Source organism: Salvelinus alpinus, chromosome 39 (genome assembly GCF_045679555.1).
Source record: "Salvelinus alpinus chromosome 39, SLU_Salpinus.1, whole genome shotgun sequence".
Taxonomy (NCBI): Eukaryota; Metazoa; Chordata; class Actinopteri; order Salmoniformes; family Salmonidae; genus Salvelinus; species Salvelinus alpinus.
In genome coordinates, this window is record NC_092124.1 from 3,574,352 (window position 1) to 3,590,863 (window position 16,512).

The window sequence follows — 16,512 nt, forward strand, 5'->3', positions numbered from 1 at the left end:
CAATCCATGCACACCATTATATTCTGTAAGGAACAGGCTGAAAAATATATACTTTTGGACATACTGTACACAGTCCTGAACCATTGCATCAGTAGTTGATTATGACATTTGGGACTATGCCATCCTAAATGTGTTCACTAAACCAGAATATGCAGATATTAAGTCCAACTTCATGTATTCGAATTGGGCCAGGTTGTGCAATGCATTATAGTGTTGATCATTCAAGTCCATCAATTTTCTATCCAGTATGGAACAAGCATTAATTTGATTGTCATATGCCTAGCAATAGCATGTAACAGGAACTGGTTATACAAAAATGTCCCCAAAGAATATTACACTGAAGAGAAATATGGAATTTTATTGAAATTATTGTATAATGAACTGCATGGGGAAGGGAGTTTAACCTTGTAAAGTGTTTTATAGCAATACACAGTAATACAAAGATGGCTCTGTGAGGCTTGTGTGTAAAAACCCACGTTTTCTTTTTGCGATGCATTCAAATGCATTGAAATCCGTAAACTGTAGTTGGTGTGATTGTATATGTAACAAAACTGTTAAGGATTTTCCTAAATGTATCAGCTATGAACTTTTCAAAACATAAACGCTGTTAAAATAAGTGAAATGGAGAATGGCAAATCAGGGACAAGTGGTTCCGAGCTGATGACTAGGAATAAACGCTGACGTCAGACGCCTCCTCTCAGCCCTAGGTGGCGATGAACACTCACTTCTAGCTCCTTAAAGCCATTCCCAAACCAGTTTATGTAAACAAAACAGGGGTGATGACACACTCAACCTCACTAGTTGTTGCTTTTTTTTAAATCAATCAATGTTTCCCCCATCCTGAACTCACATTACGACTGAGCTTATTACTTTACATATTGGTCAACAAAGGCAGGAAAAATCCATTGCATTCTCATACGAGACCTTAGATCAGCGATAAGACTTGATTCCTTCGCGCTCTCTTAGGGCCAGACCTGGGTTCAAATGTATTTTCAGTTACTAATTGAGCATTTGATGTAGCCTGCCTGGAGTGCCTGAAATTCATTGGTTTCATTGTGCCAGACAAGTCTAATCAAGCACAAAGTATTTGATAAACCTACTTTTTAAACCCAGGTCTGCCTAAAACAGATTCCACTAGATGACATGTAACAGTTGGAGTATGAGAATGAAACATCACAATACCAACACAAAAGCCTGCAAGGTGTTCCAGTTTGTCAACAGCTCAGCGAACGGAAGAGGGGTTCTAGAGACCCTGCGTATTTGCACTGTATATTTAGAGAGAAGCTAACCCTCCCATTCTGACACTCGATTAGTATACTAGAAGGGAGAGGCCTTCCACTAAGGGGAAGAAGGAAGGCCCTGATCTGGGCTCTAGTTATAAACCTGACAGGCTTTTGTGACTGCTGCTGTGCTTATGACAGTTTAAGAACCCTGCCTAGGAACAGTTGAACCACCCTGCCTGTGGAGGGGACAGATAAATAACCCAACTGACAGAGCAAAATCACCATCAAAAATAAAAAGTTAAGAACCATATAACTTTGTCTTTGTGTAATTACAGAAACCTTTGGCCAAACAAATGCAGAGGTCCATGTCATTCCAAAGAGCGATTCAGTTCATAAGAGCTTGCGATGCAGTATGCTGATGACGAGTTGTCTTTTTTTGACAAGTGCGTTGTATTTTTACTTCTTTTTATGAGCGTTATACATGCAAAGCGAAAAGAAAATTAGAGAAAGACAGTCACCGGTATAGCAAAAAAAAAAAGCCAAAATAACCCGTGCCCAGCACAAGACAATACATTATCCCTTTTCCACTTCCCATTGACCCTTAACCCCAGCTTAAGTGACTCCATTTGACCCCCCTTTATCCAGGGCCTTGACTCAGACTCAAAGAACAGACTGAAAAGAATGATCAACAACCCCGGAATTAAAAAAAAAAAAAAAAAAACTTACAAAAATGACAGGAGAAAAAAAAAAAGTAAAAAAAATGTAAAAGATTGCCCGTCTCCTCGGTCCTCCTTCACCTGATGTCAGCGTTGGTGTGTGGGTGAGTGAGTGGGTGGTGATAACAAAGGGCCGGAGATAAATCAGGGGACTCTGACCGCGAGCCTGCCCAGCCTCAGGCCTGCGGTTTGATGGGCAGAGGGACGCCGAGCACCCCCCTCCTCCACACTAGTTCTTGATCAGGCCCCCGTCTCCCTCACTCACAAACCGCTTCCGCCCCCTGATGGACAGACAGAACAGGCGATTCAGTACTTCATAGGCTACCAATGAGTTGAGGATATGAGTCCTCAGCCTTACAATGCAAAACACTCGGGGCCTAGTGAAAAGCTATTCATAAAGTAATTAATATACTCATATTGAGTGGGTTTACATGTACACTAATTACTTGATATTACTCAGACTATGGCATTATTAATGTAAACACATTAAGGATGCATACTCTGATTAGTCTAGTTTTATCAAAAACATAATGACTTAATTGTACAGCCCCTCCAGGATTGTGATATTTGCAGTTAAACATGCTTTATTTTGAAGCAGCAATTCCAACCTTTTGTATGACAAAATGCAATAATTTTGTCCAATTTGTGAAGAAAATGCACTGAAGAGGTTAAAGGTTTGTTGACGTGTGGCTTGATTTGATCATTATGCAGTAAATGTGCGTTGATTGGTTGACATCACAAGCCCTATTTTTGTATTGTGGTGATGGGTTAATGTTTTTAGTTTCATGCAGAGATAGATGTTTTTAGTTTCATGCAGAGATAGTGCAGTGACTGGTCAAATTTGCAAGCCCTCGCATAATATCCAGGGAATTGTGGATTTTTGCAAAAAATCTAATGCGATCGCAGAATCAGGAACTGACTATACCCAAGAGACAAAATGAGAGTTTGCACCACTCAACACTGGGACTGACCTGGAGGGACAGGAGTCTCTCAACTGTTTGGTGATAACAGACTCCTGGTAGCAGAGGTCCGTAAAGGACTCCATGATGGAGTGGGCGTGGGGCACGTCCAGGTTGATCTCTGGCAGCTCATCGTACACACGCTGGAAGCCCTGGTTGTTACAAGAAGTCAGAGTAAGCAAATCATACAGCCAAAGAACATTTTCAATCATAAGACAATATAAGAGACGATTCAATTCTGTCACTTGAGCTTGTCAGGTAACAAATGAATATGCCTTGACAGTGACTCGAGAGAATATCACAATATATACTGTGGCTATAGCTAGAGAGAATATGGCCAAATACTGTAACTATATCAGCAACAGAAAATATGCCTTGACTGAGTAGTTACAGATGGGTCTACAGACGGGTTTAAATCCACAAGGTCTGACGTTGACAATTAATACTCGTTTAACATTCGAGTCATGCTATGTTAATTGTAGTGCTGGAAAAGAAAAACCTGCAGTCATATCACTGGAAATAGTTTTTAGAAGTTTAGAGGTATTTTTTGTGCTGGTGCTACCAGTGAATTTGGTGCTACTTTCTGGTGCGTAAGGGGACATACCCGGTTCATCTGGTCCACTGTGACGAGGCCAATCTTCCAGAAGGCCTGGAGGAGCTTACACATCATCTTGACGGCCGTGTCCCCCTTGGACTCCAGCACCATGACAACAGCCTGGTGACCAAACAGGAGAGAAGGAGAAGAAAATGCATTGGACTTCGTGCTAATGTCTATGAACAGGATGTTCATGTACAAAATGATTGTAAAAGTACCGTCCCAAATGGCACCCTATTCCCTATATAGTGCACTACCTTTGTCCAGCGCACTAAAGGGAATAAGGTGCCATTTGGAACACCGGTTATGTCATGCACACAGTGTCTTAAATATTCCATTATGTGCAACGGCAGCTTGACCAAGATGAGACTGAAGAGTGGAGGAAGAATTATTTGACACAATAAAAGGCGCTGGTAATTTTGCTATTTTCAGACTAGTAAAATATTTTCAGAGAGGTTTCAATCCCATATTTAACCACATTGGGGCAGCATTGCTTTAATTCTCACCACAGTGAATGGATTTGGCATGAAATATTTTGAGTAACTGATTACATTTGCATTTAATTAGTATCGAGGATGTTGGTGGAATAATGTTTGGTAATGATTTGCAAGATAACATGTCAGACAAAAACAATAAAACAAACTATCTTCATAGCAGCATGGACCATAAACATTAATGTAACATACACTACCATTCAAAAGTTTGTGGTCACTTAGAAATGACCTTGTTTTTGATAGAAAAGCACAATGTCCATTAAAATACCATCAGATTTATCAGAAATACAGTGTAGACATTGTTAATGTTGTAAATGACTATTGTAGCTGGAACGGCAGATTTCTTTATGGAATATCTACACAGGCGTACAGAGGCCCATTATCAGCAACCATCACTCCTGTGTTCCATTGGCACGTTGTGTTAGCTAATCCAAGTTTAAAAAGGCTAATTGATCATTAGAAAACCCTTTTGCAATTATGTTAGCACATCTGAAAAATGATTAAAGAAGCAATAAAACTGGTCTTCTTTAGAATAGTTCAGTATCTGGAGCATCCGCATTTGTGGGTTCGATTACAGGCACAGATCGGCCAGAAACATACAACTTTCTTCCGAAACTCGTCATTATTCTTGCTCTGAGAAACAAAGGCTATTCCATGCGAGAATTTGCTAAGAAACGTAAGACCTCGTACAACACTGTGTACTACTCCCTTCTCAGAACAGCACAAACTGTCTCTAACCAGAATAGAGAGAGTGGGAGGCCCCGGTGCACAACTGAGCAAGAGGACAAGTACATTCAAGTATCTAGTTTGAGAAACAGACAACTCGCAAGTCCTCAACTGGCAGCTTCATTAAATAGTACCCTCAAAACACCAGTCTCAACGTCAACAGTGAAGAGGCGACTCGGGGATACTGGCCTTCTAGGCAGAGTTCCTCTGTCCAGTGTCTGTGTTCTTTTGTCCATCTTAATCTTTTCTTCTTATTAGCCAGTCTGATATATGGCTTTTTCTTCGCAACTCTGCCTAGAAGGCCAGCATCCCGTAGTTGCCTCTTCACTGTTGACGTTGAGACTGGTGTTTTGCGGGTACTATTTAATGAAGCTGCCAGTTGAGGACTTGCGAGTTGTCTGTTTCTCAAACTAGACACTAATGTACTTGTCCTCTTGCTCAGTTGTGTACCGGGATCTCCCACTCCTCTTTCTATTCTGGTTAGAGCCTGTTTGCGCTGTTCTGTGAAGGGAGTAGTACACAGCGTTGTACGAGATCTTCAGTTCCTTGGCAATTTCTCGCATGGAATAGCCTTCGTTTCTCCGAACATGAATAGACTGACAAATTTCAGAAGAAAGTCCTTTGTTTCTGGCCCTTTTGAGCCTGTAATCGAACCCACAAATGCCGATGCTCCAGATACTCAACTAGTCTAAAGGCCAGTTTTATAGTTTTCAGCTGTGCTAACATAATTGCAAAAGGGTTTTCTAATGATCAATTAGCCTTTTAAAATGATAAACTTGGATTAGCTAACACAACGTGCCATTGGAACACAGGAGTGATGGTTGCTGATCATGGGCCTCTGTACACCTATGTAGAGATTCCATTATTATTATTTTTTTTTAAAGCAGTTTCCAACTACAATAGTCATTTACAACATTAACAATGTCTACACTGCATTTCGGACTAATTTGATGTTATTTTAACTTTTACTGCCTCAGAAACCCGGATCCGGGAGCACCCCCCACCCCCCACACACTGATTAGCATAGATAGCATAGCTTCAGAAGTAGATAGTAGCATCTAAATATCATTAAATCACAAGTCCAAGACACCAGATGAAAGATACAGATCTTGTGAATAAAGCCACCATTTCAGATTTTTAAAATGTTTTACAGGGAAGACAAAATATGTAAATCTATTAGCTAAACACGTTAGCAAAATACACCACTATTCTAACTCCATCAGTTTCTTACTCCTTCAGGTGCTATCACCAATTCGGCTCAACTAAGATATTGATAGCCAATAACCTATAAAAAAAACCATCAGATGACAGTCTGATAACATATTCATGGTATAGGATAGTTTTTGTTAGAAAAAAGTGCATATTTCAGGTAGAAATCACAGTTTACAATTGCACCGACCATCACAAATCCACTAGAATTACTAGATAGAGCAACGTGTATGACCAATTTACTCATCATAAAACATTTCATAAAAATAGACAAAGCATAGCAATGGAAAGACCCAGTTCTTGTGATTTCAGACCATATTTCAGATTTTCTAAGCGTTTTTCAGCGAAAACACAATAAATCGATAAGTTAGCATACTACATGTTCCAACGTTACCAGAGCATCGATTCCAGCCAAAGAGCGCTATAACGTAACCACCGCCAAAAGATATTAATTTTTTCACTAACCTTCTCAGAATTCTTCCGATGACACTCCTGTAACATCATTTTACAACATACATATACAGTTTGTTCGAAAAGGTGCATATTTAGCCATACAAAACCGTGGTTACACAATGAAAATACTAGGAAATCAAGCCTCAATATGTCTGACGTCATCTATCAGAGTGATCTAGTTTAATTAAAAGCTAATCATATACTTGACTAAAAAATACAGGGTTGACAGGAATCGAAAGACAAATTAGTTCTTAATGCAACCGCTGATTTACATTTTTAAAATTATCCTTACTTTTCAATACAGGGTTGGCCAAGTGAAGCTATACCAAACAAAATGGCGATGTATGCGTTTAAAATATTTCGACAGAAACACGGTTTATCATATTAAATATTGCTTACTTTGAGCTGATCTTCCATCATATTCTTGGGCAATGTATCCTTTCTATGTTATAAACGTCTTTTGGTCGATAGATGTCCTCTGTCCTTCGAAATGTCCATCACCAACGACCGACACCCTAAAGCGTGTCCAAACTTTCAGAGTGCACGACAAAGAAATTCCTCAAAATCGCACTAAACGGATATAAATTGATATAAAACGGTTAAAATTCACTACATTATGATGTTTTTAACAACTATAACGACTGAAAACATGACCGGAGAAATACTGCTGGTTAGAAAACGATTTGGAACGAGGCAGGTCCGATGGCCTTCACGCTTGAGGCGCACGTTGAGAAAGAGGGGTCTCTGTACATTTTTGTCATTTATAATGGCTGTGAACGTCCCATAGACTTCATTGAAAACGTGATGACGTACAGACACCCAGAGGAAGACGTAGGTAGTGTCGGTTTCTTCATAGCATTCACTGTGGCCTTATAAACAGACCCCAGATCAGAGGTAAAAATTTCTGAAATCTGAACCCTGTCATGAAAAGTGCTGTAGAAATTGTTCTGTACCACTCAGAGACAAAATTTCAACTCCTATAGAAACTATAGACTGTTTTCTATCCAATAATAACAATAATATGCATATTGTACGATCAAGAATTGAGTACGAGGCAGTTTAATTTGGAAATGTAAAAAAAAAAATAATGCTAACAGCTCCCCCTATTGACAAAAGGTTAATGGACTAATTTTTTTTGCTTTTCTTTCTAAAACAAGGAAGTGACATTACAATTCAAAAGTTTGTGTTAAGTCAAACCTATGGTCACGATGCACCCTTTTTGGGTGAGGATCATAGCCCCCTCTCTCTCCCACCACAGGTTTATGACGGTCATAAATACCTAGTACTCTATTCCCCTCTGCCAAAATTAAGGTTGAGAATCCCTTTGTTACCACAGAGAAATACTTTGCAGTACGGTAACCTTCAAAGGGTTGAATAATGTAACAATATTTCTGTATTCAAACTACTTGAAATGGTCGGTGGACACTTAAGGGACAGTCATGTCAAGTTTGTTTAATTTGGTGATCTCATGAAGGACAGGAAATACACATTACTGTCTTTTTGGTTGTGTACACTTTACAATTATGGGGTTTGCGTCTGAATGTTGTATAAAATATGAAACTATAAAATATGAAACTAGAAGATGTAATGCGATTTTAGCCTTCTAAACGAGATATTAAAACAATTAAGGATTTAACTAGTCAGTGGCCACGCCCCCATGAGAACAGACATTATACCCAAACATCATGGAATCGCCCTTCCAAGGCAAGTGCTTCTAAAGGACTCCTGACAAAAATGTACATTAGAAAACACAGAGCTGTCACTACATGTTGAAATAGTTGGCGATTTAAATATAGTCAAGATAATGCCGGGACAGTGTCCCCACATTGAATTGGCTACTACTCCAGACCAAAACACGCCAGGTGGTTCAAACTTCAACTCTACCGAAGAACAAGACCAGAGAACGTGGAGAGCATTCCCACATTGAAATGGCTAAGAAATCTACAATCTAAAGAACAATTATTCAGGCTGCAGCTGTTCAAGTACTTTAGTCTGGTAAACGCATCCGGTCGAACAGTACTCTGACATATCCATTATAACAAGCTACAACTCCGAAAGACTGATCTCTGGTGGACAAACTTTGCAATTTTCAAATGAGCAGTTGTTCAAAGTATAAGCATTCCAAGGAGTAGAGCGTATGCATGGGGTCCACTGAGTTTCCCGCTCTTGAGCATGCCACACCCCTTTCCTTTGTCTACCAAGCTGTCATATAGGCTTAGCCCACTAGGAACTTTTCAGTGTATCATGTCAGTAATCAATGTATAACTAATTGTGTGTTTATGTAATTCTGTGATTGATTAGTTAGTAAATAATTAAGCCAATTTGTAAATTGCTGATTCATGTTCGGGTTTGTGACATTCAAGAATGAGACTTGAGGTAACAATACATAGAAGACTAAAATCGACAAGAAAATATCTGAAGCTTTATAGTTGGGAAATTGAAACTCTAAACAACTTTCCCGTGGTGGCCAAACTTCCTAGTGAAATACTGTTCCGTGATTGGTTTAAATCGTGGAATAATTACACAGAGAATTGATTTGATAAATATAACAGTCTTCACACTTAATGACAGTAAACACCACAACACTATAGTCTTATCAATACTGAAAAGTCCAGTAAGATTACACCATACGTCGCCAACTAGCTATATAACTATTGAAAGTACAATAGAGCCATCACTGATCAGCTATCAATATCCGTATGTGCTGACAACAAAGGCCATGTTCAGTATGGAGAAACTCCATGTAGTTGTCCAATAAAATATTTTTGCTTTCTGTTGCAAAACTTTTTGATACAGTGCGTCCTTCTAAACAGGACACAAAGCGCTTTTAGCATTTTTTTACCTCATAGACAAGCTCGTGGTGGAAGTGAGGTACTTCTAGGTCACGCAGACAGCGTTCCGCCTCCTTCACCTCTCCCGATACAAGGTACTCCTTCAGCAGCAAGTTCATCTGAAACACATATCGATAAAGTATGAATCAATCAATCTCTCCATCATACCAACCATCATTCACCACCCATGGATAAAACACTGCCCAATACAGATTTGACCGATAAGGTTTCAAACCTGGTTCTCTGGACTTATCCCACCGAGCTAAAGCCTATGTCCAATAGATAAAAGATGCATCTTATCTATAGTTTCAGACATTTCTCAGCAGTGACTACCGGACCTCGTTTATTTGGTAGTGCAAGATTTTTCCTGTTTGATACAGGAAGTCATGAATCGGGGAGAGGACTCCCAAGCGATCACTGGCTGGACAAATTGGTCATTGCGCATCGTGATTGACTATTTGCGCAAACATCTGCTTTGTGTGTGTAGTACTCAACCCTCATGTTTCTGTTCAGTTATGAACCGTTAGTGCAACTGCAATTCCGCAAACCCTTGGTGACTCGGGCTTACCCCATTTAGTACATTTTTGGGGGGGGCGATAGGCTGTTGGTCGACCAACATTTCTTTAGTTGAGCATATAGCAACAAAACAAAAAAAGGGGGGGGAAAGTCGCTGTGTACAAGACACCTGTCTGATTCTCGCCTGTTTGAGTAGACTAATCTATTGTGGAGGCAGTGGGGATGGCACAGTCCAACAGACACGTGGTACTGAAATTGTATATGATTATAATACATAAGGACAATGGCGCAACACGAATATTATGTTATATATTTTCTCCTGCGTTGGATAGAGGTCACTGCCTTACATACCTACACGTAGACTACAGTCACAAGACGCAGGCCTCCTTATTGTACCTAGAATTTCTAAGCAAACAGCTGGAGGCAGGGCTTTCCATTTTTATGGAATGGTCTGTCTACTCATGTGAAAGACGCAGACTCGGTCTCGACCTTTAAGTCATTACTGAAGACATCTCTTCAGTAGGTCCTATGATTGAGTGTTGTCTGGCCCAGGAGTGCAAAGGTGAACGGAAAGGCACTGGAGCGACGAACCGCCTTTGCTGTCTCTGCCTGGACGGCTCCCCCCCTCTTCACCGGACCCCATTACGGGGGCTGGGTCACTGGCTTACTAGTGCTCTTCCATGCCGTCCCTAGGAGGGGTGCGTCACTTGAGTGGGTTGAGTCAATGACATGATCTTCGTGTCCAGTTTTGCACCCCCTCGGGGTCGTGCGGTGGAGGAGCTCTTCGTCGGCTATTGTCAGCCTTGTCTCAGGGTAGCACGTTGGTTGTCTGATATCCCTCTAGTGGTGTGGGGGCTGTGTATAGTGGGTGGGGTGATATCCTCTGCGATCTCGCTGACGAGTGTATGATGACCCTAGCGTGACCAAGGCTTCACCCCTGAGCACGGTACTGCCAAACCATACCAATCCAGTCCTCTGGCAGACAGTGTTTAAGTGGTTGGGGGGATAATAGGCAGCCTTCCTAAAGCACAGATTAAGAGAAGCTAGACAGACGGGCTGTGTCCCAAATGGCACCCTGATCCTATTCCTTTTAAAGTGCACTACTTATGGGTTCTGTTTAAAAGTAGTGCACTATTGAGGAAATAGGGTGCCATTGGGACAAAGCAAGATGCTCTGGAGGACTCCACTAGTCTCCTAATCACTCACAGCACTGACTTATCAGTCCTATTCGGTTTGTGTGTGCGAAGGTACAGTATACAATCAACTCTAGCTTAATGTTTGTGCAGTAGTCACCGGCAGCTTTGTTTACAAAGATACTGTGCACACACAGACCCCTGTATTCAATTCTGATAACTATGCACAGCCAAAAGCACTATACAAAAAAGTAACAGCAGGGGAATAAGGGCACTTGTCTGACTCTTACACGCATATCCCTGTATGAGCCGGTTCTTGGAGCATGTTGTCAAATCACACCCTGAAACGGTTATTTCCAGGTCTTGTGAAAGAACACTCCAGGGAACCTCACCACAGTACCAAACGCATATGTGAAAACGCCCTAGGGGAATACTGCTATTCAAATTGCTCTTAACTCCCATACTCTGACTTCAATGCAGTCTCTGGCAGAGTGATTTGATCAAAACCAGAGGCGGCAAAATCTGTTTCCCTAATGACCCTATGTAGTGCACTACTTTTGACCAGGACCCATTGAGCTCTGGTCATAAGTAGTGCAGTATACAGGCGATAAGGTGCCATTTGGGACGCGCACTAGGAGCTCCTGTTCTGGCAGGCTGTGTGTGTACTCTTTAGCCCCACTCGATCAGGGCCTGAGGCCCAACAAGGACGGGCAGCAAATCAAACCTGGTCGGGAGTCTGCAGGCTACAGAGACTAACGTACGGTGGATTACACAATACTCTTGCTCTGCTACATCGTCACAAGCATGTGTGCAACCGTGCACATTCACACACGAGGGTGCCAAATTATCCATTTAGTTCAAGGAGCAAAGACTCTTGACCACTAGAATATACAAATGCGCACACACACACCCCTCTCCTGACTTGAAAACCTGCACTCAGGTGTATGTGTGCGTCCCTGAGCATCTGTTTACGTACATACATGCACGCATGTGTCCCTGTAAGTGTGAGCATCGGCCTCTTTGTTCCAGGCTTTGCAGTCAGAGCCAAGCTCTGAGGGACAGCGTTGTGCTGACACCGGCCTGGCAGGGCTCCCCACGCCTCTTTTCCCAGCATGAAGTTCTCTCTCCACCTTGTTGTGTTTACATAACACACAAGTACAGATCCAGACCACCAGACAGGCAGGTTATGTCCCAAATGGCACCCTATTCCCTATTTAGTGTACTACTTTATAGGGTGCCATTTTGGGAAACAACCAGACAGTGCCCATCTCCCTGCACTGAGAGTCTGGGTTCAGGTGGGGGGGGAACAAAGAGGTAATCTCCACTGTGTGTAAATACAGTTGACCCACAATGGAAGGCTGCAGAGAAATATAACAAAGCTCTCCTTTGATTTGTTTTGCATGTTTCTAGCTCTGATAGATGGCTGTTAGCTGAATATAGGTTTTGTTGAATTGCCATTCAGACCGGAGTTCAAATAATATTAACAGAACCCAGGTCTGTTGCCATTTATCCATATTTGATTCTCATTAGGTGTCTCCTGTCACTTCCAACAAGGCATCACATTTCATGCATGCAGAGAGAACATCCGGAATGGGCGGTTGCTTGTCTAACTGGAATGTTTTGATGAGTCACACAATGATACAACACTGGCATGTGATGATTGGCGGGCGGGGCGCCAGGTCCCGCCTACTTGGCAGAGACTGCCCCTTACCTCTTTGACGAGGTGTTTGACAGGTCTGAGGCCACCGCCCACACCCCACACGTTGTCTAGCCGCACCATCTCCCTCTTCATGGAGAGGAGCACCGCCGCGCGGTCCAACGCGGCTCTGTGGGGAAGGGAATAACCGCAACAGTCATGATCGCAACCATGACCACAACCACAGAGAGATGCAATGAGAAAAGGGGAATGTGTCAAGTCACAGCTAGATATTGAACATTGTCACATGAATTCACAACAATATGACTTTCTGAATGCCTAGTAAAACAGGGTATATATAAATATATATAAAAAAAAAATGGAAATGTCAGGAATCAGCAGGTTAACTATAAAATGGACCTTCCCCAACTCATCAGAATAAATATAACAGTATAATTTGCATTGGAATTCACATTCTCGGGTTGGAGTAGTACATCTTTAACAGAAAATTGGAGATTCCAAACATTAGGTGAAACCAAATAAGGGTCGTCATCAGTTCTGGAGGGGGATCATTCAGTTGCTTGGAGAATGACTACACTTCCATGGTGAGAAGACGTAAACCTTTACCCTGGCCCCTCAGGCGGTTTTTAAGCAATTAACTGACAACATCAGTAACAGATATGTAACCACTTCAGGCAGCTTTGATGTGAAGTGGGCTTCTCCACCATGTTCCTTGTTGGCAACAGATCTAAGATCAGTTTCTTCCTTAATCCTTAGAGAATACTGATTGTGCGCAAAACTGACAGGGGCAACTTCATCTGATTTCTCCTCACCCTAAATGACCAACATGAACTAATTCTCCCTGCCGTTTGCACATGATTCATATCAGTGTCTCTAATGTTGCTGTCTATTTATAGTCTGTGCCAGTCTGTTGTTTGTCCGAAGCACTGCCTTAGCCCTAAATAATATTCTAAGGACTGAAAATCCCCCCTCCACCAATCAATGCCTATCTTTTTTTTTATTTATTATCCTATCCCCTGCTCACCTAGCGTGGTCGCAGTCCACCTTGCCTTTGTAGCGGTCCAGGAATGCCATAGGTAGAGCGTGGTCCGCGATGGCACGGGCAATAAACTGTCCCAGCATCTGTAGAGTTGGAGAGAGTTAAAAAGGTAAAAACTTAGAGTAGATGATCGGTTACTCTTTAAATTAAAAAGAGGGTTGGTTTTAAAGCAGCATGACAAATTATAATTTGTCTGAAAGAAAAATGTACAATGATTGTATACAAAAATGCCACCCTATTTATTCCTTATATAGTGCACTACTTCAGACCAGAGATCCACAGTCCCTTGTCAAAAGTAGTGTATTAAAATAGGGAATAAGGTGCCATTTGTGATGTAGCCCATGTATTTTTCTAACAAGTCCTTCCCCCATCCAGTACCTGTGGAGCCTCTGGCGTGTCCAGCATAAGGTCGGGCAGCTCTTTGAGGATCTTGTCGAAGGCGCGGGCCATGTCGGACTCCGAGAGCTCCTTGCCGACCAGGTCACGGAGCAGCCTGGAGGTGAGCTCCCGGTGGCTGGCCTTGCCCTCCAAAGACAGGGACACAGCCAGGCTGGAGAACTCGTACTTGTGGTGGCCCAGGTTCAGCTCCCTCAGCAGCATCTGGGAGTGGAAGAGGGGGTAGGGTGTACACAGAGAAACACGCACACAAAGGCAGTTAACGTGAAGTAAAATGATATGTCGGGACCCTGCATGGTTTTGAGGCAAAACAGTAAAAGAAAATAGATGCACTGGCATCTAAAGACCTTCTCAAATAACCAATCCTCCATCCAACCTCTTCCTCTCTTTAGTGCAACATCAAACACATACCTGGACTTCTTTTGTGTCCCCGTGCTCAAAGTACTCCTGTACGATGGGGTTGACGGTCTTCTCCAGTTCCCTCTCGTCCAGCTCTGGAACAACAGTGGCATACACGGTGTCTCCCTTTAAAATGAAACCACAGACATTATAGGTCAGGAATAGCAATCTAAAAACATCAACACGGCCGGCCCGCTCATTAGGCTGTAATCTGAAATGCTACTGGTGCATTTGTTAAAAGTCCAATGCAGCCATTTTTATCTCAAAATCAAATAATTCCTGGGTAACAATTAAGTACCTTACTGTGAGAGTTTAATTGTCAAAAATAAAATTGCTTCTTAGCAAAGAGCAATTTCTCAAGCAAGAGTTTTGCTAGGTCTGTCGGAGTGGTTTGAGTGGAGGGGGGAAAATGGAAAATTAGATTTGGAACCCTTTCTTATTGGTCTATTAACTAATTTACAGCATAGTGATATCACCATGGAAGGCCAAAACTCCCACCAAAACAGACAGAAATTTCTGCCGGTCTTTACAAAAAATTTTTTGCTAAAGAAGGGGATAATCATTTTTTTAAACAATTTCACAGTATTATTCCAAACTATTGAGGAAATGTATATAAAACACAGGAAACTCACATTTGACTGCACTGGGCCTTTAAGGTATAGAGCAGGGGTCAATAACTGCCATCATATTTAGGCTGAATGGCCGGGATATGGCAAATGTAACAGCATGATAGCAGTTCTGTGCCAAGTGCTGCCGGCATATACAGTCGGGGTTTCAGCAACTACCCAACGCACACTTGAAACCTTTCCGGTTTTCCCTCCAGGTTTCAGAGGTATGCTTGACCTTTAAGAACAACCTAAAATGTTCTCAGACGACACCAATGCCCTGTTCTGGTATTGTCCTGCAACTCCCTTCCTTAAAGTAACCATTGATCTCACTTGATTGAATTTGATTACACCATTTAACTTTCACAGACCCAGTCATGATTGATGAGTGATTACTTCCAGGAAGGGAGGATGGATGGATGCATACTTTCAAGTTTTGAAACAGGACCCATGTGACCCTTACCACTCCCTTGCTAGTAAGGAACCCAGACACACCACTACCGGGATATACTGGAGACAGGCATGTGTGTCTCAAGAGCATGGGACATCCCAATTGGCACCCTATTCCCTATATAGTGCACTATTTTTGACCAGGGCCAGGCCGATCGGGCTATATGCTTTTAGAGGTCAGTAGGGCTGGTCTCCAGTGTCGCCAACTCTGTCCTAGTTACCTGCTGCCACGGCACTACTGCTCCAGTACTGTTTCTTTTAGGTTTCTCTCTCGAGGAATAGCCTTGGAGGCACTTTCTCGCTACACAGAATAGCAAACAACGCCTTCGACATCCACGTTTAACTGATACTGTGGTTTAAAGTGAAAAAATATATAAATAAACCCTCGCCATCATAAATCATTCCTAAGGTGTATGGTGGAATACAAGAATTGACTGTCATAAAAGGCCTATGACAGAACAAGCCTACCTTCATGATTTAAATTGAAGATATTTCACCCAGAAAAGAACACAAATAAATGGTCTATTCTGATCCCATTCAAAAAGATACAAGAGGATGTACGACTCATTAAGTGAGTCATAATTATGGCGATGGGTGTTGACAACAGGGTTGTGTTCAGTCGGCACGAAAACGAAGAAAGCAGTCCGAAACGGAGAGCTAATGGGGAGGTATCATCTGTTCAATAAAAAAAAACGCTGGTTTTAGTTTTCAGTTACAAAATGTCTCCTGATGAGCATGACCCAGTTGTGGACTTTCTATGGACAATATCTGCTTGTCTGGGAACATGTGGCCCCTGCATTCACCACCAATCACCATAAGCATGTTTATTTTCCACAACCCATAAAGTGGTATGATCCAACACGGGCCGCGGCTTTGTGACGATTGGCCACTTCTGAACAAAGCTAGTCCAAAAACAGAGCTCAGCGCAAAACAACTACAGAAAGAACCCAACCCTGGCCCCCTCATCTACGCAACTGTTGTCTTTGTAGTAACAATTTGGGACATGGATTGTGGGGACACTGGTGTACATGAGAAGAGAGGGGTGCGTGCAGAGGCTCTATTGTATAGGTTGGGGTAGGAGAGAGCTCGTGTTTTTTTACACACGCATACC

General features: G+C 42.1%; 1 protein-coding gene across 1 annotated transcript in view; it reads right to left on the reverse strand.

Moving 5' to 3' along the window:
- Positions 1-342: 342 nt before the first annotated feature.
- LOC139566925 (programmed cell death protein 4-like) overlaps positions 343-16,512 on the reverse strand; it is a 41,347-nt gene continuing 25,177 nt past the window's right edge. Inside the window, exons 5-12 of the mRNA XM_071388298.1 lie at positions 14,359-14,472; positions 13,930-14,151; positions 13,537-13,634; positions 12,567-12,681; positions 9,218-9,325; positions 3,503-3,613; positions 2,911-3,050; positions 343-2,220 (exon numbers count right to left, since the gene is read on the reverse strand). Coding sequence (XP_071244399.1) covers positions 2,169-2,220; positions 2,911-3,050; positions 3,503-3,613; positions 9,218-9,325; positions 12,567-12,681; positions 13,537-13,634; positions 13,930-14,151; positions 14,359-14,472 — 960 coding nt within the window. The 3' untranslated portion in view covers positions 343-2,168. The remainder of the gene's footprint in view (positions 2,221-2,910; positions 3,051-3,502; positions 3,614-9,217; positions 9,326-12,566; positions 12,682-13,536; positions 13,635-13,929; positions 14,152-14,358; positions 14,473-16,512) is intronic.